The following is a 23,825-nucleotide window of genomic DNA, read 5'->3' as shown; positions in this document are numbered from 1 at the left end:
GACATGCGATATCGGGAATACAAGCTTTTTCTGCGTTCAACTGGGTTCGGATATGGTATTGTGACTATAGATACACCAAGATTGATCCTTCGAGATGGTTGATGAATAAATAGGCTTGCTGGGCCTTAGATACTCTACAGACTAATGTCTTGAAATGTTATTAACATGATAGTCTACAGTGATGCATATGATGAGTAGTGTGTAAGAGACGGCATCACAAGAACCACAACTACAGCCCATGACATTGACCTCATTCCCACCATCACTCATACAATTGTTGTTACATCCATTTACTCGTCCATCCTACATCACCGAGTGGGCTTCTCACTCTGTAACCTGCTGCCCGTGCTCTCCACAGCCATGCTCACCATCTCATCCAACTCTTCCTCTTCCCACTCGCCGTCCTCCTCACCGAAGATGCTCCTCCATACCCTACTCCACATGCCCTTCTTATGCAGCAGAGCAAGGATCATGACACCAGGAAGATGCCACACACTGGCCCAGAAGAGACCCCGGGCGCTGCCCTTGTGACCCTCGTACTTCCAGAAGCGCACGGCCTCTCGCACGAGCCAGGCATTGATGGGAAGACTGGTAACGGCAAAAGACCACTCTGTGACTCCTGCGGCGCAGAGCGATATGCAGAGGGGAATAAAGACGATACTGTATCGCAGAGCGACACGCCCATTCCGGGCTGGGTTTGTCCATGCCAACATGCGAAGTCCAGCATTTTTGTACTCCTCACGGATGGGCCAGCTCAAAGCCATAAAGTGGGGGAACTGCCATGCAAAGAGCAACCCTGCCATGACCCAACCGCCAATGGACGAGCCGTCATTAGCAAACAGGAGCTCCCTCCAGGAGCCGTCCTTGGTAGCAGTCTCGCCAGCAGCCGCAGCCCAACCCATTAGAGGAGGAATGCCTCCAACAACGGCACCAACCCAGGTGTTGAAAGCCGTGACTGCCTTAAGAGGCGTATACATGCCGGCATAAATGACAATATTGGCGAAACCGAGTCCGGACACAGTGGGGTTGACACCAACATAAAGGGCACCCGTTCCAATGATACCAGACAGGACTCCGAAAATAATGGCGCTCCGCTTTGAGATGAGGCCTCGGACGAGTGGACGGTTGCGAGTTCGGGTCATCTTGGCATCGGTCTTGGGCTCGTACAGCATGTTGAAGGTATTCGCGCTAGCGGAGCAAAGAGCCGTGCCGGTCGTGAGGAATAATAATGTGAGCGGGCTCAGACTCGGGGTCTCGGTAGTGCTCGGGGAAAGCATCTCGGGGACGGGATAGAGCGCATATGTAGCCATTGCGGTAAGAACAACGAGCATCGTCAATCGGGGTTTCGAGAGGGAGAGAAAGGTGGAAAAGTGCCGTCGGAGAGAGTCGGTGGGGTGCGAAGCGGCATGGCTTGTAAGAAGAGATGAGGCATCTGGAGGAAGAGGGGTTTCTCCCTGAGCGGCGGCGGCAGCAGCAGCTTTTTCGCGGCGTTCAGCTTGTCGTCGTCGGTGAGGGGCAAGCTCAGGTTCGGATTGAGAGGAATTGGAGGCATTTGAGGTAGTTGACGATACTGTCGAATCGGGTGTTACGGATGCTGAGGCAGAGGTAGAGTAGATGCCATTGGCACGGCGGAGGATGACGAAATCGAGGCAATTGGATCGGTCAAAGAGCCTGTTGGATAGGAAAAACGGTGCACACTTGGACGAAGTGGAAGCGACCATCCTAGGCGCAGGAAAAGCGGCGGCGGCAGACATCCATCGTCGCGATGGGCCGGTCCTCGGAGCCTTGAGGAGCAAGGACTGGAGCTCCGCGGCGGGGACGAGGCATCGTGGTGGTCGCATGATCGCCGGGCGATGGGTTCATGGCCGTCGTCGACGAGACTCAATCCATAACCGACTCGCGGAGCCGAAGAGGTTCTTTGAATAGAGTAAGCTGGTCGTGGATTGGATGGATGGTTCGACTCTGATGGCAGATTTCTTGGTGGGTTGACCCAATCAGGAAGTGTCTGGGGAAAAGGAAGTGAAACGTGACCAGTCACGTGGGTGCCCGCACTTGCTCTCAGACGCCCCCACGTTGTTGTCTCTTCCACGCCCTGCACACCATCTTCTTATCATGTTCTTTCTCTGCAGATTGATTCCGGCTAAATGCAATGATTGCAGCAGAGGACCCATCCTGCCGTCTCACAGCTGCAGCAGCTGCCATCGGCAAGTGCCGGGGTGGTTCTCCAGAGATGTTGATCGTGTCCCAGGCCGAGTGGTTCTCTGGGTCTCAAGACACAACCTCCATACCACGACCCACGCATTCCACCACATGATCGACTCTCTGCGTCGACATTGGTGAAAGACACTAGCGGAGCTTCGAAAAACGGAAGCCTAGAATGGGTCTGGAAAAGCTTTCTCGCACCCATGAAGCTTCGCGCATATGGGCGTCGTGCTTCTGATGGCAGTCGCAGCCGCACCGTCAGGGCAATGGAGACGAGAACGACGCCTTTGAACCTTTTGGGAAGCCAAGCCGAGCGAATCACCGATTGACTTTCGGCTCGAGGCCGTCGGATGTCCTCCCAGATCAACAAGGTGGGGTGTCTGTCGACATTAGTATGGGTCACCGAATGCGGCTCACCTGTCTCGAAACGTTCAAATATCTTCGTCTTTAGATGCTTCGATGTGACTATAGCACATTCTGAAGAATATATTGCGATTAATTTCGTGCTTCGATTGTTCCAGCGCCGTCCCTTTGACAATGTCGACTCTCCTTGATGCTCTTCGTCAGACCAGCCAGGTCGACTGCGACACTCTTGACAGTGACGGTACGGACTGCTCGGACATGCTATATTAGCACGGCATTGAGAAACTGACTGGTAAATCTAGTTGCTCGGGAGCTGGGTCCTTTCGTGGATTGCACTTCTAACCAGGTCGGTCACCCCGTCTGTGTACTGTGTGGTGCTGACAAGTCCAAGGCCATTGCGTTCTTTGAGGTTTCTCGGCCACTCGCTGGCCAATCCCTATTGCACCATGAGTCTTTGATCGCAGAGGTCATTCGAGATGCACGGGAGGCTCTGAAAGGGCTGCAAGGCTCCGCGACCTTTGAAGAGTTCGTGGTTGAGATTCTGGTATGAAGGCTTCTCGCAAGGCGAAGATGATCTAACATGAGAGAAGATGGTCAAACTGCAACTATTGACACTGCCTAACTTGACGGGCTATGTGCACATTCAGACCAACCCCAAGCTGTCATACTCAGCAGCTGGGACAATTGACAACGCCTACAGTGAGCTCTTGTCCTTGACCTGATTTCATCCCCTTGCTAACATGTTATCAGGAATCATCGACATCTTCAAAGCACTGGCGCCCGGCTTTGACACAAAGAGGGTGTGCATCAAAATTCCCTCCACATGGGAGGGTCTCCAAGCTTGTCGGAGTCTTGAGATGAAAGGCATCGCAACTCTTGCGACCACCATGTTTTGCATGGAGCAAGCAGCGTTGGCGGCTGAGGCACAATGCACCTACATTGCCCCCTACGTGAATGAACTCAAGGTTCACTTTGAAGAGGGGTATGTCTCCCTTTGACATGCCTGTTCCCTGCTGACAATCGTAGGTACGTGGACCAAAACAAAGCCTTCGACTTTTGCCGAGAGGCACAAGCGTACTACATTAGCCACTCTTTCCGCACCCAGGTCCTCGCTGCTTCACTCACTTCTGTCGATGAAGTGATGCAGCTTGCAGGCATCCAGCATGTCACCATCTCACCCAACCTGCTCCGCGGACTGGCTTCCACCGACCTGTCAAGCTGGAATGGGATCCTGGGAGAGTACTTTGCTCAAGGACCTGCGAACAAGAGCTGGGAGACGAGAGATTACGGTGCTCTCGTCAAAGACGAAAGCGCATGGAGGCTCGCTTTTACCAGAAGTGGTTTCGGTGCGAGCGAAGGAAAGATCATCCAGGCCATCAATTACTTTGCCGGCTTTCAAGAGAAACTGGAGGAACTGGTGAAGCAGCATGCTGGATAACGACGGGTGCCGACCGATGATTGTCAATAACTCAGTCGCAACGGCCCGTTGACGGGAGTGTACAGCTGTCGACAAAGACCGGCAATCAGCAATTGACTGACAATACTCAAATCAACCATTTCATTCAGCTTCTCAATCACCGCCTTCTCCGTGAATGCGCGACCGCAATCCGACTGATCAGAAGACCCATTCTCGGAGACAAAGAGATTACAGAGGATGTTGGGACCTGAATTGATCCATGCAGGGTTACTCAACTGGAACCTTCGATATCCTTTGTTCAGCGTCAAGGCTGGCGGATGCCTTCCCCTCTTTTGGCTTGCACCAAGAGCGTGACGGCTAACAAAGAAAGACAGACAACTTGCAACTGAAGGGCGGCTGGGATGTGGCTAGGACGTGCACTCCCTTGGATCATTGCTAATTTTACACCGTTGCAGGCTTTATTGAGATCCTCTTCCGGATCGGTCACTTGAAATGGTGGGCACACAGACGTTGGCAGCCAACTAGGTGGTCACCCTCGAGTTCTGTCAACCACAGTGAGTGAAGCTGTCGCGACAATTTGTGACTGTATGAAACTTTCTCTCAGCTTTCACTTTTGACTGGATTTATAAGGAATAGTACTTCAATTGGGCGTTGACACAGGAAATAGGACTGTGATTACCGCAGTAACTGCGCCAACCCCAAAGACCGGCAATACCGATAGCATTCACAGACCACCCTTTCAGTCCTCAAAGAAAGCACTCTTTCTTTGTTCGCGATACCAGACCCAAGCCTCGAGAGCATGTGCCAGGTAACCCTCCCGAAGAACAATGGTATTGCCAGGGGCTGGAGTTCCCTGCTGCCTGAGTTGGCTGCTTGAGATAATTCACCATGGAGGCAGAGCACGTCTGTCATTTAACTCTCCATCAACCTCGGCCATTATTCACCCTTTTTCTCTAATCTTGTGCCTTCACTCTCTTTGCCGTCCCTTATAGACTTCTCTTCCCCAACTTGATCTCTTCTGTGTTCGTTCTCTCCCTTTTCTTCGCATTGTACCATAGACCCCCCGACTACTTGATCCGTCTCTACACACCTCCCCTCTTCCCTTTGTCATTGTGATCTGGTGATGGAGGACATACCGCTATCGGCCGCCTTTGGCACAGGCGAGCCGACTCCCTATGTGTCGCCTGAAAGTGCTGCCAAGCGCGTCAACCCTACCATCACGCCTCAAGATCGCGACTGGAGAAGGATGCACTTCACTTTTACCGAGTTGCACAAATCCGACAAAACTCTCCAGAAGATCCTGTCGGAGCACTTTACCTACCACGAAGCTCGCATGCTGCTAGCCTCGGAACGTGCCGACATCAAGAGCCTTCAGGATGCCAACACGGAGCGGTACAACGCCTTGCTTCAGGGGCGCTTTCGCGGCGTTGAGAGAGATCTGGTGTCCAAGCTCACCATGATGTACTTTGGTCTACCCGTTGAGCCCTTGACCTCTCTTTTGGAGGAGCTGGTCAATGAGTTTGGGCTTGATCAACCAAATGTCCCGATGTACAATGTTCAGCCCCCGCTGCATTTCCTCTCTGCTCATCAAGCTCGCAACTGGGGAAAGGACAGCTTGCGAGGTGAGTTGACGAATCTACTGTCTGGCATGCATTCAACTAATAGTGTATAGGCCAGGAAGCTCCTTGCTGGCCGATGCCCATCCCGACGGGCAACGCGCTTACCCACCAGGACAGACCTGTCCAGCAGACCACATTTGTCCCCCAGAAGGAGCCAGTTATGGGCCTCCGAGGAGGCGATGGTGATGATCACGATGAAAGCGATAGCGATGATGGCGATGATGCCATGGGCTATATTTCCCCTGACGACGTGTTCCCCCATACTATCAAGCGTGACTACTGGCCCCAATTCGAAACTACAGCTCTTCCAAAGGACGAATGGATCTACCTATATGGCCACACCGGCTGCGTCCCTTTTGTCCCCCGTAAGTGGCGGTCATACGCGAAAGCTCTTCGACAGATTCTTCGTTTGGACCATACGTCTCCTCATTCCGATCCCGAAGATCCTGAAGACCCCATCGACTACATTCTAGTTCACTTTAACCGAAAGACCAAAAAGGCGACGACGATAGACGATGAACTGCACCTGACCGAGGATAGCCCCGCCATGAAGTATCTCTTGGAGCACTTCACTGGTGACACGACCATCGACCATGAGGATTGTTGCGCTTTCTTTGCGACGTACGCAGGGGAGCATCCGCCACACCCTCGTCACTGGGAGCCTCATCCGGAGCAGTTTGAAACGGACTTGGCCAAGATCGGTCGTTATGTGTTTGACGCCAAGAGCGGTCCCGGAAAGAATGCCATCAGCTACGCCTACATAGCTTTCCCCAAAACCAAGACGGCAACCTTCACCATCGATAAGTTTGGCTGCAACCAGTTCAATGCCAATTTTCGGATGGCAATGGATGTCCTGCTTGGCAAGCCTCGCACCTTCGAACCCGAACACGGATTGCTTCGCATTGTGGACAGGAACAAGCCGGACACGGAGATCTTGCCGCCTATTGTGTTTGATGCCATGGGCCAGATGCAGTGGGTTTGGGAGATGCTCCATCCTCTGAACAACCCAGGTGCCGACTGGATGGTGGACTGGATGGGTATGAGCGGCTACAGCACGACGGCTGTCATTGTGCCCAACTACTACCCAGACCCTCATCCTCATCTACTATCGGGCGAAGTTTGGACTGGGATGAGCCCCTTTGAAGATGCCTTCGAAGTCATACAAGATGCTGTCACCGAGGCCTTCAACGAGGAGACGATTGCCAGAATGGACTCGATCATTGTGAAGGGGAGGATAAGCAGCTTCGAGATTCCGACCAACCGCCCATATCTCCTCGAGGAGCGATTACAGCTCGGAAAAGAGCTTCGAGGCATGATTATGGATGAATGTTTGTTGATTCTTCCAGTTTGGAGAGCTGGGGAGAGCAAGCTGTTCCCAGCCTGGCCCACCACATCCGACGTATACACTGACTTTCCGCCCTTGAACTCTCGCTTGGGCACGCTGTTCAAGCTGATTGACTCTCTGTGCAGTGCCACCAACCACAGAAGAGACTGGCGCCGCGCCAAGGATGTCATCCTCCTCAAGTCCTTGCCTCCTTGGGACGCCCTCGAGACCCCCAAGACTGAGTCTCCGGCTTTTCTTCTCACCACTGAAACAACCGAGGGCGAGTGGCTCGCGATTCGAAGCGCAATCACATCCTGTGATGTCTCGGTATCATTTCTCAAGGCATCTGAGGCGGACTGGTGGCGGAGCATCGCCAAGAGCAACATCTGGGGTGTGCGACCAGATTTCGGTGACGACGACTTCCGCTCTTGGTTTTGGAATAAGCACCCATGGGGTGAAGTACAAGCCTATATGATCAAAAAGGTCGACGGCAGTAAATCGTTACCGATCCCCCGTCAGCTCAAGCAAGAGGCCAAAGCTGCCGCTGAAGAACTTCCTTTCGCCAAGAAGTCCAAAGTTGGCGTCGATGGCCGGAAGGGCACGGTTAAGGCTAAAGATAAAAAGAGAGAGTCTGCGTTTAGTTCACGAAGGCATTTCGGGACGAGTCCTATCTTTGATCGTCCGAAGTCGCCTTATATATCTCCTGGTGGATTGGCTCTCCCTGTCCCTGAGCCTCAAGAGGGGTCGGGGAAGCAGACGGCACAACCTGAAAGCTCCTCGGGGCCTGCAAAGCGGGTTCCAGGGCACCAAGCCAAGCGTCCAGTGTCCCGTCATGGCCCTCCTCTACAGAGCTCTGCAAGGCCACTGCCTGAGCCTCCAGTCAAACCAACAGGCCAGAACAAGCGTGATACTCCTGATCTACCCAGCTCTACAAAGCAACAGCCTGAGCATCAGGCCAAGCCTAGAGGCCAGATCCAGCGCGCTGTCCCTGATCCCCAATCCAAGCTTCAGCTTCCCTCATTTCTCTCAAGGGAGCCAAGTCCGAGGCGACAGAGGCAGCCGCAGCCACAGCCGCAGCCGCAGCCGAAGTCGAAGCCGCAGGGAGAGCGAGAGCGTCCTGAGTGGTTCCGCACTCCGGGAGATAATAGGCGACCGATCTTTATAGAGAGTGAGGAAGAAGAGACAACCCAGAGTTCTGAAGACCCTTTGCAGGAAGAGCAAACCGAAAGCCCAGATCAAGGTAGACTCCCTCCTGATGCTGATCTCTGGGGAGAAGATGACGAGTCTATGAGGGATGTGGAAGACGATGCCCAAGACGAAGCCGAAGAGGAAGGCGAGCCTAGCAGTCAACAAGACAGGCGCCCTCGGGTCGAGTTCGCATCTGACTCTGAATACGGCGATGACGTTGCATCTGTTACTTCAGGACCATCAGACGCACCTGTCACCTTCGCTGAGCGTACTTCGCGCTTCAAACCCATGGAACCCATCGATAAGGACGACCGAGCCAGAACGTGGGCTGAACAGCCTGGCATCTTTGAAGGCTGGGACCCCAAAGCATGGCCATCTTGCAACGACTTGGGCATTCCCATCACGGCGGCACCAACAGAAAAGGTCTTTCGAACGAGCGACAACGTCCCGATGATGACCAAGGCCGTACTCACACCAAGCGAGCAGGCTGAGCTGCAGAACAGCTTTTTCGGTGTCCGAAATATCGCCTTGAAGCGCGCCATGCAGTGTCCGTTCCAGGGCTGCGACTTTTCTCACCGTCTCGATGAGCCAGAGGCCATTGAGCAACACGCCAAGCTCGTTCACCAGGCGAAGAAGTGTATGTGGTGTGATGAGCCGCTGTTCGAGTGGTGGTCGCCAGAGCAGAGGATGGCTCACTTGCGTAAGAACCATCAGGTTAAGCTCATCAGGGCCTTGGGTATGAAGCCGCCTGCTGGAGACAAGCCCAAGACGTCGTTTGCTTCTGGCTCTCACTGGCAACAATCTACCGGCAGCCAAGCAACCAACTTGGGTGGTCCGTTCAACACCAGGGTCCCTCGGTCAGAACGGCAGCAGGTGTTTTCTCCATTTGGGCAGCAGAACGCTCCCAGAGCCCCCATGGCCGACATGACGGGCACTGCCCCTATTCAGGGTGGAAACGCCCAGCTCTTTGCTTCAAGCACCTCACGAGGCGCTATTCCTGACAGGATTCTACAACTGTCTTCGGAGCTCCTGTCTCTTGTCTGTGGAGGCAGCGTCTTCCAGCCCATTGGCGTCGCTCCTGATCGAGTCGTGCAGATCATCTCGGAGCTCCATGGTCTGGTTGGAGGAGTGAATATCCAGCGACCTCAAGCAGGAACCACGGTACCACCTCGGCGTCCTGCTACGGGGTCAGCTCAGATGGTATCTCGAGACGTCGTGGAAAAGATTCTCAATGAAGTCATTACCAAACTGGCGTCCAAGGAGAAGGCTCAAGACAAGATACATCCCATGAAGAAGCTGTTCCCGGAAATGCACCCCTCCGCCTATGACCCCGTCGAGCAACAGAAGCTGTTTGACAGCTATACCCCAGCTCGAAAACTCCAGCCTCCCCGGCAACTCACATATCCTCTCCCCTGGTATGACTATCCTGGCCCCCTTGTCCATGATGATCCTCCCATGACTTGTCCTCTTCCCGACTGCTTTGCGAACAACTTTGAGTACCTGCAATCTCGTCAGATATGGGATCACTTTGTAAAAAAGCATCCCAATGGCACTCTAGATCGCTGTCCCCTCTGCCATCTGCCGTTCGTCTACACCACAGATGACAAAGAGACTGGCAAGAAGGTCAAAGAGCACTATCCAGAGGACGAGTGCATCAAGCACTTTGACTGTCACATCTGGGAGCTCTGGGATAGCCTGATGCCCAAAGGAAAATATGCCACGTACGACTTTGTGGTGGATTTGCCGCCGCCGGGTCCTTATGAGGACTTGGATGCTGATGAAGAGGTGATGGCCCTTTTTGCTGCTCGCTCAAAGGATGCTGCTCGTCGGAGGGGTGGTGAAAAGACCACTCGCCCCGAAGGAGCTGCTGTTCGCCCTCAGGAAGAGCGCCGAGAAGACACTGCTCAAGAGGAGGAAGCAGCCGATACTTCTGCAAAAGACCCCCGATGTCCCTTCTTTGAGAAGTGTGGTGCCGTCATTGAGTCAATGACGGATGAACAATTCCGCCGTCACATACGCGTCAGTCATCCAAAGGAGGTCCAGATGGTCGACTTTGACTCTGAAGATGGGGAAGAAACAGAGGAGGAGGCTCCAGGCCCCCGTACTCGGACACCAGCGCCTGCTCCTAGGCCTGCGATTCAACCAGAGGTCACAGAGACCACAGAGGCCGAGGGCGCCCAAACTGACGAGTCAAACCGTCCTTCTTCCTCGACCGTACAGTCTGGGACGTCAACGTCCAAGAAGAGAAAGCGCAACATGAAGCCTCGTAATCAGGCCATGAGTCAGGGATCAGAGGACGAGCTCTCTGGCCTTGCCAGCGATACCCCTTCCCGCACCTCCCGAACCCGCACTCGCGAGAAGCTGGTCCCTATTGACCTTCAACCTCTTGAGGAGACTGACGCCTACGCCCCGGCGGCGAGTGAGTCTAGAAGCTCAGCGACCCAAGGCAGAGAACGTCCTTTCAAGAAGCCCCGGAAAGAGCGCCAGCCCCGTGACGATGATGGCGAGTATGAAGACGATGGTGACTCTACAGATGATGAGCCTGAAGAAGAGTCTCAAGCTCCTAAGCGCCCACGACGAGCTCGATCTCCAGACTGGGTCAAGAGACTAGGCCCTGGAAGCCCCGACTTTGAGCCATCCGACGACATGTACTGCTCAAAGTGTCTTCGCAAGGCTCCCAAGAGCGGAAACAAGAGTCCAAGCCGTTCCCCCTCGGCCGCGAGAAGGAGCTCGAGTGCCACTCGGACCTCAACCGATGCTGTAGGATCCGCAACGGCGAGGGCGTACCCGAGAACCTCCCAAACCGCAGCGGCTGGATTCGTGCCGCTGACCTGCCTGCTAAGCTCGGCCAGATCAAGTCGCAGTTCACATCAAAGTATCCTGCTTATAATCGCACCATCTATCCAACCAAGCCGTCTGATAACAACGCGTCCGTGTGGCGATCTGATCCCAACAACGAGGACAATGAGCCTTTCTGGAACATTCCCTGGCCGCCTTACGAGGGTCAGCCTCCGTTCCCTGGGTCATGGGAGGATCCAGGCATTCCCGCCGAGGAAAGGGGACGTAAGAAGCGTCGCGATTCGTGGCAGGGAAGACAAGAGGATGATCCTCTGTATAGGTACCAGAGCGATGAGGACTCGGATGACGACCTGAAGCCTGATGAGGATGATATTGCTGAGTTGCAGGAGGAGGCGAGCAATGACAATAGCAGTGCTGCTAGTGGACTCAAGAGGCGACGGACTGGTGAAGCTGTCAACACGCCTGCCGGGTCTGGAGTCGACACTGGAGCTGAAGAAGATGATGGACCTGCGACGAAGAAGGCCAAGAAGACTCCGGGTAGTAAGTCCCTCTCACAATTATGCATGTCAAGTCATGTACTAACACGATATCTAGCAAAGCCAAAGCTAAAGCCAAAGCCAAAGGCCAAGAGAACTATGAAACCTCGTGGCAAGGCGGCCAGCAGCCAGCCCAGCAGAGCGTCGAGTAGAGTTCGACAGAAGAAGTCTGGCGGTGCAAAGTCTCAGGGGCAGGCGTCGCGGGCTTCCCAGGGCGTGTCTGAGGATGCTTCTGGTGCTGGGGAGTAGATGTTGGATGACACATGATGGGAGAGGGGTTCGGGATTGAGTATAACTGACATGATTTTTGGGTTCGTAGGGATGGCAAGGTCTTGGCAGTAAAGAATCAGGACAGATGGTGTTTTTGTATTTCCTTGATCTTTTTGGAGTTGCCGCTTTGCCTTGCTTGTTATTAGAGATCTGGTGTAGTCGTGTCGATTTTCACCTCCATTTACTTATTAAGATGGCCATAAGTCTTCTTTATTAGGTACTGTATGAATCACCATGCATAAAGTTGAGGATATTTTGATATGAGACACAAGGACGAGAATGCAATTCCATACGAGTTTTGCCATTAATCGGTCACTACCATTTAAACGCCTATATCCCAGGCACTCTATCAGAGCGACGTCACTCAGCCTTGCATCTACAGACGCCAAACACGCCTGATATATCCCCATTTACCTTACCCTGTGGAACTCTTGTTCCATCCATTCCATGTCCATCCATGTTCTCGGATTTGCCCATTAATCACATCATGTATGTATATCCCTCCTACAACGCCTCGATAGCCTTCAATAGAACATCCACACCCCCTTCTCCCATCTCGCCCTTGTCACCCAACAACGAGCCCACATCACTTAGAATGCCCAATGGGATGTAGCATCCCGTCTTTGCCTTGTCCAGGCTGTCCTTGAGCCGGCTGGTGTGCTCCCACTCCTTGGCAGCCACCTCGGCTCTATCAATGACTCGTGATGAGATACCACACATGGCGGCGCAGTGCATACCGAAGCTGCCCTCGGCAACACCATCCTCCAACTTGTACAGGAACGTGACACGTCGTTCCTCGTCATCAACATGAATCTGCATTCTTCGTGCTCGAATCTCGGGGTGATTCTCAAACTCTGTGGCCAGCGAGTGGTAGTGAGTGGCGAAGAAGCCCACACAACCAATGTGAGTAGCGACGTGGTGAAGAACAGCCTGAGCAACAGCAACACCGTCATACGAACTAGTTCCACGGCCGAGCTCATCCAAAATGACCAACGAGCGAGGAGTAGCTTCGGAAAGGATCTTCTTTGTCTCAGACAGCTCAACAAAGAAGGTTGACTGGGCAGCAAAAATGTTGTCGTTGGCTCCAAGACGGGACATGATTCGGTCGACAGGTGTCAAGCGGGCAGACTTGGCTGGCACAAAGCATCCAATCTGGGCCATAATGACTGCAATGCAGGACTAGATATTGTTAGAACTGTGTCGGAGTATCATCGAGAATGGAACTTACCATGCGAAGGACAGTAGACTTGCCAGCGGCGTTAGCACCTGTCAGCAGGTTGATGTTGGCTTGCTCGCCGCCGAGCTTGATGTCGTTGGGAATAAAGTCGTCTACCGTGTTCAGCATGCAAGGATGTCGAAGTTCCTGGAAATCCACGGTGCTTCGTTCCTGGTCGACAAGCTGTGGGCGACAGCTGGGGTGGCCGAGCGAGGCCGAGGCCTTGGCCAAGCTGACCAGGCAGTCCAACTGTGAGATGATCTTGATGGCCTGCAGCCACGTCTCGTAGTCGACATCGAACTTCTTGAAGAACCGAGAGGCGACGTCGCGCACAAGTTGCGAGTGTGTCTCCTCGGCTTCTTGCAACTCCCGGACGAGCTGGGACAGCTGGGGGAAGTAGTAGCGCTTGACGTCCTTGGTGGCCGACATTTGACGCCAGTTGGACGGAACCTTGACACTCTTTGGTGCCTCCAGCTGGTAGATCTCCTTACCAACGTCCCTGTAGTTGAGGAGCTTGCACTTGAACTCCTTCTTCTTTTCTGCTAGAAGCTCGTCCAGCTGCTGCTTGATCTCTTCAATCCGATCCGCACTCTCGTCAAAGTCTTCCTCGATGCCACGCTCGGGAATGAGAAGCTTATCATCGCGAGCCTTGCGACGGTCAAATGCCGTCCTCCAGAAGCTGAGGGGTTCCTCGAGGTTCGGCATCGAAGAGATGAGGCGGTCAACAAGGCCATTGCCACCCTTAAAAGCTCCAAGAAGGCTCATGGTGTACTCTATCTGCTCAAAGCCTTCCAGAACTTTCACGAAATCCTCGGGTTTGCACGCGCCAGCATGGATTCGTGAGATGAGTCGCTCCAAGTCAGGCATCTTGACAAGCTGTGAAGCAAAATCTTCACGAACGCCCTGGTCGGCGTTAAGCATCTCGACGGCATCCAGACGCTCGTTGATCCGGTCGATATTGCAGAGAGGGTGGGCAACCCACGATCGGAAGAGGCGCTTTCCAAAGGGTGTGATGCACTTGTTAAGCAGGCTGAACAGGGTACCTTCGGCGCCACCATTGACCGAGTTGGAAAACACTTCCAGGTTGATGAGCGTCTGTCCATCCAGGACCAGAGTTCCGTTCTTCTGGATCGGGTTGTAACGCTCAAAGTTGCCCTGCGAGAGTAGTGGCCGCTCTAGTTTGAGGAAGCGCAAATACGAAACCAGTGCTCCGACGGCTGACATGATAATATCATCGTCTCGGAACTGTTGGAGAGCCTCGGGCCAAACCTCATCATCAATATCTTCAACCTTGAAGTACTTTCCGCAACCAAGCTCGCGGCGGGTCGTGTCTGCATCCCAGAACTCAGTGTCGGGCTTGAGGTGTGTCCAGATGGTTGTCGGGCTCGTGTTGTTCTTGAGGATACGCAGTGCCTTGGTTGAGAGTTTCGACTTTTCCAGAAGAAGCTCTCGAGGACCAGTTTGAGCGATCAGAGTCTCAAACTTGGTCAGATCAACATCGTCCACAAAGCTAGACAGGTAGAATCGACCAGTAGCAGTATCGGCAAAGGCGATGCCAAAGGCAGGGAGGTCGTCCACCACGGATTCCTTGATGGCCACGCAGTATGAAGCCATGTCGTCTTGCAGCATGCCGCCATCGACGAGGGTTCCAGCAGTCAAGACACAAGCCAACTCACGCGTGATGACCTTGTCTGCTTTCTTGCCACTCTTGTCTTGTCGCTCACGCATCTCTTTGCCCAGGTTGGTCTCCATCTGATCGACACGAGCCACCTTGTACTGTTTGGCGATGAACTGGTTGACCCAGTAGTCGAGGGAGCTCTCTGGGACTCCGACCATGCGCATGTTGACGCGATCAGTCATCTTAAAGTCAAACTCCTGATGCCCGACGGTTGCATCGTTCTCATAGAGTTCGTAAAACTTGCCCTTTTTGAAAAAGACAATGGTATCCCAGAGGTTCTGCTTGATCTCCCAGTACTGGGTCTCAAAGGGCGAGAACTTCTTCCAGGCAGCGGGAGGAATGTAGATGGTTCTCTTGTCGTACTCGGGGTTGTCAGGTGTGCGCTTCTCCTTGTCCATGATCTTAGCAAGCCAAGGATATCGCTGCTCGGGTTCCTTGACATAGGCCTTCTCCTTGTACTTGGGATCCTTTGCGGCCCGCTCTGCTGGCTTCATAACGGGGTGCTTCTCGGATGACTTTGGGTCGTAGTTCCATTGAGATGCTGTGGAACCTTCTGGGATGTCTTCCATCATCTCGTCATCCTCGAGGATACTATCCTTGATATCGATATCGGGTGCGGGGACGGGTGATGACATGTTGGATCGTTTTCGTGGAGCAGCTGGCTTCGAGGATCGCTTCCGCTTCTTGGGTCGAGATACATCTTCGTCTGAGTCGGATGCGATAAAGTCATCCATGGTGTCTATGGTGGTGAGTCTTGTGTCGAAAGGCGACTGAGAGTAGCGCATACCGGTATCCTCTGCTTGCTCAGCATCTTCCTCATCGTAGTCATCTTCATCCTTGACGGATGGGCGTGCTCTTGATCGCCGGCGGGCACTAGAAGCGCCAAACGTGAAGGGCTCGTCATCGGAGGACTCGGCGTAGCTAACGACCTTTTTGACCTGGGTGGGTCAGCGGAGAGAAGAGGGAGGAAGAGGTCGAGAGATAGTACCTTGCGAGTAGGGCTGCTTGGGAGAGCGTCGTTGTTCATTGTGGACTTGGGTTTCTTGTCTGTTCAGCAGATGTGGTGGCAATAATGAGGATGCTGGCGTACCTTGACTGTTGACTCGTTCTCTTGCGAACTCGGGGGCTCGATAGCGTCACTGCTAGGGACGGGAGTCGATAGCTTGGTGGAGGTCTTGGGAGTTGACTTGGGAGTCGGCTTGGGGAGAGAGTTGGCCTTGGTGGTTTCCCGGAGGCACAGCGATTGCTTGTTGGCGGGAGTGTTCTTGCTGAGGGGTGATGATGCCGGGGCAGGGCTCGAGGGCGGAGCTTTTGGAAGAAGGAGACAATGGAACGCTGCTTGGCCGAGGAGGAGGGTGCAGCTGGCTTGTTCACCCTGGAGGGCGTTTTGGCCGTCGTTGGAGCCATGATGAACGGACGAGGCAGCACCTTGAAACGGGGATCGTGAATATTGTGGTTGGTGTCCGCAGCCGTGAATCACGGGACGACGTTGCGGATCAAGACGGGATGAACTTGAAACTGTCGAGGACACACAATTGGTAGCAACGACAGGAGAAACAAGAGTTGGTGATGGTTGAAGATGGTAGATCACAGAGTCGACATGGTTGATCCTTTATCGCCTGCCCTTCCGAAATGGAGATTGGCAGTCGCGTCGCGGGAAGGTCAAAGCGCGTGCGGGCGCGTCCCGTCAAGCCAGTTCTCGCGTAAAGCGCCTGCCTCTGGTGCTGGGGAAACAACGCTACTGCCGGCAGGGACCCACTTTTCGGCACTTCAAGATCATTTCCCCGTGACGCACTGTAACACCATTCAGGGCATCCATCATGGGGCCATTACCTTCACCTCCATTGTAAGAATATCGTGAGCCGGTGATTCAGTGAGATGCCGATAGATAATTCCGGCCTGTGAGAAATTCAGTGTCCCGATCACTTATACCTGGCCCAACAGTAGTCTTCTTCACATCGTACTCGTCCTCAGTCGTCCTCATTCTTGTCCTCGCCCGCCAGGTGCACCACTTGCGGGGGGCTAAGACAGGGTTGCTGTACCTTGTTGGCGAGGTTGTCCTCGGGTGAGACGACCCCCATGCTGATAATCTCTTCCCACTTGCTGTTCTTCCCGTTGGGGTTTGACGATGGCTTTGCCTTTCCTTTGCCTTTCTTGTTTGCCTCGACAGTGGCTCAGTTATCCCATCAAGGGCCGGGCTTCAACTATAACCAAGAACATATTATCAACAAAACATGGCATCATATCCCAATGCTAACACAGTGGCGGCTGTTGTGAAGAAGGAGACTGAGCGTCTGTTTGCTGATTTTAGAAGGAAGATGCCCGCCTCACTGGTGAAGGCTGTCTGCTGGCTTGGGGTCGTCCAACTCTATATTGTAATCGGAACCTAGGGCGTTTCCCTTCTCATCAGAGTCCCGCAGCTGCGCATCTTGGCCGATATCACGCTCCTTGATCTTGCTAGACAGCGGCAATGAGTGCACGAGGAGGATTCCATAACTCGGTGGTATAGACGAGGTCCGACGTCCAGGTTACCGTGTCGGGGAGTGGTGACGCTGGCAGTCGGGCGTTTCCACTCTCGCGCAGCAGTTGACAGTCCAGCCGTACCGTGGTCCTGTACACTAGCCTGGATGAACTTCTCGCTGGTTTGCCCTTCGATAAGCCACACGTAGAGACACGTAGCTATACCTGGTTTGGATAGAGACGTGGGACACCTTCCGGGCCGCAGTAGAGAGAGGCCGGAAAAAATACGTCTTATCGGAGAACCGGCCAAGTCAGCAAGAAGATCTCATTCCCTCCGAGAGGCTAGATGGCTGGGGCGTGTGTCGGGTGTATGACGGGTGGGGAGTTGAAGAGTTCGCTGCTCCATCGGTAGGCGAAACGGAAGCAACGATGGATCTCGTTTGTGGATGTTTCGGGGAAGAAGATGTCCAACTGGGGATAGTCGGATAGCCATTTCTCGGACGTCTCCTCCATGGCGATAGGCTCAGGTTCGTTGTCGGATCTCTGGGTGACACTGTCACTATCACCCCACACTTGACGGGAGATGGTGCTCCTTAGAGAGGTGTCTGAAGACGTATCGTTGGTAGGATTAGTGTCGTCACTTGCGTCTCCGTCGTCTTCGCTATTTTGATAGTCTTCATGGCATTCTTGTTCCTCCTCGCTGTCTCCGAATGGCATCCTCCCTGCTCCACCAGGAATCTCGATAAAGGGTTGGCTAGAGAGCTCATCCATATCTCCGAACAACATGCTCTCCTCTTCCTTGGGACTATTACTGCTGCTACCCGACTACTTCCCACCGTCATGATCAGTTCGTGGCGTGATTGCCCATAGACTCAGCAAGTTTGATTCCCCTGGGGCGGACGGTGGCAGCCCACAGGCCGCTACGGCATGCCTATTCGACGTATTCAATCCGAGAACACCTAAGATCAAAGCAGTTTGAGATCACCTGCATCATTTCAGGAGTATAGCTAAGGCCCGATCCAACGTAGCCCTCAATCTGAGAACTTGGCTGCAGAAATACCAGTACGGCACATGAAAAATAACGAGTTGGCATCGGGATGCAGTCACATACCTTGGGCGTTGAGACTCTGGATCTGGAGACACTACTGAGCGGTAACCCGGGGATTGGAAAGACGCTCACAGCCGAGGCGGTGGCATCTAGAAGAACTTCCTTGAAATGTAACTCTCGCGCCCTGGGGGACATATCAACGAGACTGATCCTAAGCAACTGGCCTAGAAGTACACACTGAGTGGACGAGAGGTGAGTTGTTTCCCGTTGAGCGTCGGCTTTTGAAACAAAGCCATGCTGACGTACCGTGTTGGGTCAAGATCAAAAATGCCGCGTCCCGCGCCAAAGCCATCAGCCGAGCTCGAAACCAGGGGCTGTCCCTCGAGCTCGTAAGGGATACCATCGAAAAGCTTGGCTACGCGCCGGAGGCAAGACGCACCGAGTCTCGTACCAGCATCAAAAGGAACTCTCAGAGGTGTTGATGCTGGAGAGTCAGGGTAGGTTAGTAGTAAGTTGAACGGCTTGGATTGGGAGCCTGAGAGACGGAGAAGGGGACATCAGGGCGGCCAAGGCAGGGACGACAAGGGTGAGGCCAATTGTGTCAAGCCCAAGATGCTATGAAAGATGTACATGATTCTCTTTGATAGTGGTAGAGTCGTGGCTATCAAGGCTGGTGAGGAGGATAAGAACAAGGGAAAGGGCGGAGAGGAAGACGAGGGCAACGCCGATGAGGTAGTGATAGATAGCTCGGAATACAAGGTTTTTTTCACTAATCAATGTCGTTTACGATGAGTGAAGCTCACAAAATACTCGTTGGTCCCTTGTTGAGTCATCTCCTAACGACACGTGAGAAGTTCCACAAAGTACAAAGCCTCCAAGGGGACGGGCAGGCAGGGTCGTCAAGTGCACCCCGGGGAGTTGAATCCCCCAATCAACAACTATCCCGGTCATATCATTGCTGGATCAAGCCAAGGCACTAGAACATCCCAAGAGGTCCATTTCTAATATTAACTTGTTATCACACATTCCGAGGCTCCGGCGTCAAGACCCAGGTGAGGTCAGGGGAGGTGGTGTAAGTCGAGGCCGACCCGCTTTTCCCAACGTCTTATATCAATGTCATGCCTTGGTTATCTTGCTTAAAACAACCTTCTATCCTCTAATAAATGATTTTCTTGACCAATTTTGAACTCTTCTATGATAATTTCATCGAATTACAACCCCAAGTTATAGGAGGAAGCCATTATGACGTCCTGGCTGGGTTCAGGCAGACGCCCACCCTGTCAGACCCTCGTGTCATTGGCTGGCTCGAGGATGGCCCTCCCAACGCAGACTGTGGCCTGAGGACGCTAGTTCTCATCGAGCACTCCCTGATATAAATTGCTCCTCCTCCTCCATCCTTCTCCCCTCCTTTTCTTCTCCTTCTTGTTTTCTTTCATCACATACATCTCACCATCAAGTGACATCACCTCAACCCCTTATCAAGACTATACATACTCTTACATACACATCATGGTTTCTTCAGGCAGTGTCTTCTCTGCCACTCTACAGGAGATCACCAACACCAAGCTCGACGAGCTCTCCAAGAGACGTTCCCGCTTCGAGGAGGCAAAGTCTTCCATACTTGCCTCCATCCAGGTCGAGGATGATGCTGTCAAGCGTGTCATCACCTTGAGTGATGGCGTCAAGAAGTGCTTCGACATCAAGCTCGACAAGGCCGGCAAGGTCATTACCGAGCAGACGGGGCACGGAGCACTGGAGATTGAGCTCAAGAACCTCGATCGCTTCCTCGACCAGGCGAAATGTGACCCGTCAGTCTCCTCAAAGATGTTGGATGCCTGGCAGCAGTCCCTCCTTCGTCACTTGGACATGCAGTCCCTTCAATTCCAGTACGCTGCTTTGTACGCACAGCTTGTCACTGAGTGGCTGTCGGGTGATAAGGAAGAGGAGGGTGCTGCTGGTGATGACGTTGAGATGGGTGAACCATTTGAGGATGTTGGTAGCGCCGCCAAATTGGAGTCTAGGATGAAATGGGAGGGCGTGGCGTTTGAGGCAGCTGATGTTGACGAAACTGCACTGAAGCAATATCTGGATCACCTTTTTGGCGTTGACAACAAGCACAAAAAAGACGTTGCCAGCGCCTTGAAGAAACTCCGCAGGGCTGTGTATGCGTTTGAGGCGAAGCTGTCGACTCCCAACCAGTTCGGTGTGCAGACCTTGGGATGGGTCATTAGAGGGCTCCTTTCGTCTGACCTTCTCTCCGACGAGAAGCGAGAGGTTCTCAGAGACTTTCAGGGTAATCACGTCATCCTCAAGGAGATTGCTGATGTCCTCGATATGCGCATCAGCGCCCTGGGCTCATGGAACTGGAGCTCTGACGCGGTGCCCCTCGAGATGAGACGAAAGATCAGCGGCATCTACAATGTTCACCTTCAGGAGGATCTCCTCAACGCCATCTTCCTCCAGTACATCGGTGTCAAGTGGAGTGTCTTCTTCAAAGACGCCTTTCAGGACTTTCGTCGCTGCGAGAATGCCTGGAAGTCTACGCGTGCCGATATTCCCAAGATCGATAAACGCAGACTCGGCTACTACCTCGGACCGCTCTCTGATTCTCCATCGCTGCAGTCTGCCAGGACCAAAATTTACAACTCCAAGTTCTTCATGACTCAGCTTATGGACAATTTGCAGCAGGGTACGGATGTTGCAGAAGGTGAAGAGGAGGCAGAGTACGAAAGCTTTTCAGCTGTCGGTCTTAAGCGAAAGATGACTGCCAGAGCCACAACGGGAGCCAAGCGACACCGACAGTTGGCGAGCAAAGCTTGTCGTAAATCGGCGCCTTCGACTGGCGGAGTGCGGATGCCTTCAGACAGCGAGGACGACGACGACGATGATGACGATGACAGTTACGATGATGATGAGGATGATGAGGACGATGAGTCAGTAGGAGAGAGAAACCCAATGACTCTCAAGCAAGATCTGTTGCACTTGCTGTCAACGGAGATCAACATCAACACACAGCTCTACGGCGAACTCACTGCCTTTCACTCCGTCTTTGACAACTGGAACTCCCTCCTTCCGCACCAGACTGTGTACACCATCCTCGAGTACTTTGGCGTCTCGGAGAAGTGGCTTGGTTTCTTCAAGAGATTCCTCGAAGCTCCTCTGAAGTTTGTCGATGACGAGAATACGACTCCACGCCAGCGACGACGAGGAGCACCGACTTCACATGTGCTCAGCGATGTCTTTGGCGAGACCGTTCTGTTCTGTCTTGACTTTGCTGTCAACCAGTCTACTTCTGGAAACAGACTCTGGAGGGTCAAGGACGACGTTTGGTTCTGGACCCACGACCACAAGTTGGCCGTCAAGACGTGGGAAGTCCTGGACGAGTTCAAGACCATCACAGGCACAGAGATCAACACTGCAAAGAGCGGTACCATTCGCGTTGCCAAGAACCGCGACATGACACTTGCCATCGACGAGTCCCTCCCCGAAGGCGAGATTCGCTGGGGCTTCCTCCGTCTCTCACCACAGACGGGAAGGTTTGAGATTGACCAGAAGATGGTGGACGCGCACATTGATGAGCTTCATAAGCAGCTCCATGACAAGCGCAAGAGCATCCTCGCTTTTATTCAGACTTGGAATTCCTACGCTGCCACGTTTTTCACATCAAACTTTGGCAAGGCGGCAAATTGCTTCGGTCAAGAGCACGTGGACAACATGCTCTCTACACATGAGCGTATTCAGAGACAGGTCTTTTCCAAGCTTTCTGGAGATGGCGAGGAAAAGGTGTCCAGCGTTGCCGAGTATCTGAAGAGGGAGATGAGCCGACGCTTTGGCATCGAGAACATCCCTGACGGGTTCCTCTACTTCCCCGTCGACCTCGGAGGTCTCGACCTGCAGTCCCCCTTCGTTTCGCTACTTCAGATCCGCGAACAAGTGTACAAGTCCCCCTTGGACCCCGTCATTGCCTTTGAAGAAGCAGAAGTCGAGTCCTACAAGCGCGCCGAAAAAGCTTTCCTCAACGGAAGCATCAACAACGAGCGCTACTCCCTCGACGACCCAGACTGGAAGCCCAAGTCAGAACACGACCAGGAAAACTTCATGCCCTTTGAAGAGTACATCCGCTACAGAGAAGATTTCGAGTTCAACCACTACCGCAGGAGCAAGAAGCTGCGCAGCGTGTTCCGTCGGTTGATGACGCGTCCTCAGGAGAAGAGCATCGAAAAGGACGACGGAAAGGTGTGCTTGGCTCTTGACAATGTGAGCGGCATGTCCAAGATTCGCAGCTGGCACAGTATGGAGCCGTATTGGAGGTGGGTGGCCATGGTGTACGGGCCAGAGATTGTTGACCGCTTTGGGGAGTTGAATATTGTCGATTCGGGACTTTTGCCGATGGGAATGGTCAGTGTGTTCAGGAACAAGCGTGTCAAGTGGTAAACACTTCGTCCAACGCCTGATCGATCAGGATATTGGTACTTTTGGACGTTCTTTTAGCTTGGATTTGTTGTTCATCTTTACGCAAAGGCTGGCCCTATCACGGATTTTCTTTCATAGTTTCTATCAGATTGTGCAATAAACTGAAAAATTTATACATGCCCATGCCGCCTCAAGCAGCATCCTCCTCTTACCCCCCCCTCTTCAACTTGAGAACCAATTATCAAGACGCACCGCTCTTAACAGTATTCTCAACATCGGTCAAGACGCTTAGCATCGGCCACGGACATCTTTAGGGTCAGCGTAGCAGGTTCCAACGCCATCAGCGCACTGGAAGCCGCTCTGGGCAATCTTCCTGCAGGCGGCCTCCCACTCCTTGCCGGCGATCTTGTCCTCGGCGGTGTTCTGGGTGCATCGTCCAGAGGGAGTGTTGTAGGCGGCACCACCCCACTAAAGGCACATTAGCTAGGTTCTGTATGAGTGAAAGATGTTGACGTACCTCGTACTTGGAGTCGTTGTAGTCGGAGCAAGCGTTGGTGGTGATGCGCCAGTTGTAGCTGTCACCGTTGTGGCAGGTGCACGAGTCGTGCAGGTCGGCCGCACTACAGAAGTTAGTATATGATTCTTGTGAGTGATGGAGTGTTGCTTACGCCAGAGTAAGGAAGAGGAAAACGCTAAGAGTCTTGGCCAGCATCTTGAATGAAGAGTATCTTGTATTGAAGAACTGAGAGCAAAGGATGATAGTCTAAACGAGTGACTGATAACGAATGAATGAATGAATGAGAGTTGGTAGTTGTAAGCACAAGATTAATGAGTGTCTTGGAGAGTTAACTCAACGAGCAGAAGACGAAGACCTTATATCACTCCAAATGCCTCCTTCCCTTTGCTCTCATCACTATCAGTCCTATAATACAAGCTATTAACGCCAAGACCACCCCAATCTTGAACTTGCTAAGCCCACGCGCCTGAAACACCATGATGACGCACGCATCAACGAAGTCTAGATGAATACGAACCTTTGAAACTAGACAATCGCCGAATACAGCAACGGACTTTAACGGACTTTTCCGATCCCGTCACACTATCCTCCAATCTGGAAACTCGCATCCCACATTCACATTAATCATCTGATCTTAGCCCCAACGGCGATTCCGGTCATAGCCATCGTCGCATAAACCCGTTCGCAGGGGTCTAAACTTTAAATCGACCTTTTGAACCATCGCATCCTTGTCGATTTGAAAACCGGAGAAGTTTTGTCCGTGTGGGACTAAGCA

At 53.1% G+C, this 23,825-nt stretch overlaps 7 protein-coding genes across 7 annotated transcripts; 3 read left to right on the top strand and 4 right to left on the bottom strand.

Annotated features, from left to right (window-relative positions):
• Window positions 1–308: 308 nt before the first annotated feature.
• Window positions 309–1,841, bottom strand: MRS44_012878 (uncharacterized protein; the record flags this gene model as incomplete). Its single annotated transcript, XM_046267768.2, has 1 exon — window positions 309–1,841. The coding sequence occupies one exon, from the start codon at window positions 1,839–1,841 to the stop codon at window positions 309–311; it is 1,533 nt and encodes a 510-aa protein (XP_046126545.1).
• An 898-nt stretch (window positions 1,842–2,739) lies between these two features.
• On the top strand, window positions 2,740–4,003 carry MRS44_012877 (uncharacterized protein; the record flags this gene model as incomplete). The annotated part of the gene is made up of 5 exons (XM_065618946.1): window positions 2,740–2,806; window positions 2,868–3,109; window positions 3,156–3,264; window positions 3,316–3,547; window positions 3,592–4,003. 5 exons carry the CDS (start codon window positions 2,740–2,742, stop codon window positions 4,001–4,003), a joined length of 1,062 nt encoding a protein of 353 aa, XP_065475018.1.
• A 1,102-nt stretch (window positions 4,004–5,105) lies between these two features.
• Window positions 5,106–11,697, top strand: MRS44_012876 (uncharacterized protein; the record flags this gene model as incomplete). The annotated part of the gene is made up of 4 exons (XM_065618945.1): window positions 5,106–5,604; window positions 5,655–10,773; window positions 10,878–11,452; window positions 11,507–11,697. 4 exons carry the CDS (start codon window positions 5,106–5,108, stop codon window positions 11,695–11,697), a joined length of 6,384 nt encoding a protein of 2,127 aa, XP_065475017.1.
• A 525-nt stretch (window positions 11,698–12,222) lies between these two features.
• MRS44_012875 (uncharacterized protein) lies at window positions 12,223–16,596 on the bottom strand (the record flags this gene model as incomplete). Its single annotated transcript, XM_065618944.1, has 5 exons — window positions 12,223–12,897; window positions 12,947–15,550; window positions 15,601–15,654; window positions 15,703–16,130; window positions 16,545–16,596. The coding sequence occupies 5 exons, from the start codon at window positions 16,594–16,596 to the stop codon at window positions 12,223–12,225; spliced, it is 3,813 nt and encodes a 1,270-aa protein (XP_065475016.1).
• An 818-nt stretch (window positions 16,597–17,414) lies between these two features.
• On the bottom strand, window positions 17,415–17,858 carry MRS44_012874 (uncharacterized protein; the record flags this gene model as incomplete). The annotated part of the gene is made up of 1 exon (XM_065618943.1): window positions 17,415–17,858. One exon carries the CDS (start codon window positions 17,856–17,858, stop codon window positions 17,415–17,417), a length of 444 nt encoding a protein of 147 aa, XP_065475015.1.
• Window positions 17,859–19,629: 1,771 nt separating this feature from the next.
• On the top strand, window positions 19,630–22,554 carry MRS44_012873 (uncharacterized protein; the record flags this gene model as incomplete). The annotated part of the gene is made up of 1 exon (XM_046277531.2): window positions 19,630–22,554. One exon carries the CDS (start codon window positions 19,630–19,632, stop codon window positions 22,552–22,554), a length of 2,925 nt encoding a protein of 974 aa, XP_046126548.1.
• A 267-nt stretch (window positions 22,555–22,821) lies between these two features.
• MRS44_012872 (uncharacterized protein) lies at window positions 22,822–23,245 on the bottom strand (the record flags this gene model as incomplete). The annotated part of the gene is made up of 3 exons (XM_046279707.2): window positions 22,822–23,001; window positions 23,051–23,153; window positions 23,202–23,245. The coding sequence occupies 3 exons, from the start codon at window positions 23,243–23,245 to the stop codon at window positions 22,822–22,824; spliced, it is 327 nt and encodes a 108-aa protein (XP_046126549.1).
• Between the last annotated feature and the right edge of the window lie 580 nt (window positions 23,246–23,825).

The sequence above is a fragment of the Fusarium solani genome (assembly GCF_023522795.1).
Source record: "Fusarium solani strain SB1 chromosome Unknown bctg00000008, whole genome shotgun sequence".
Classification (NCBI taxonomy): Eukaryota; Fungi; Ascomycota; class Sordariomycetes; order Hypocreales; family Nectriaceae; genus Fusarium; species Fusarium solani.
The sequence above is the reverse complement of the archived record's forward strand: the minus strand, read 5'-3'. Positions and strand labels throughout refer to the sequence as shown.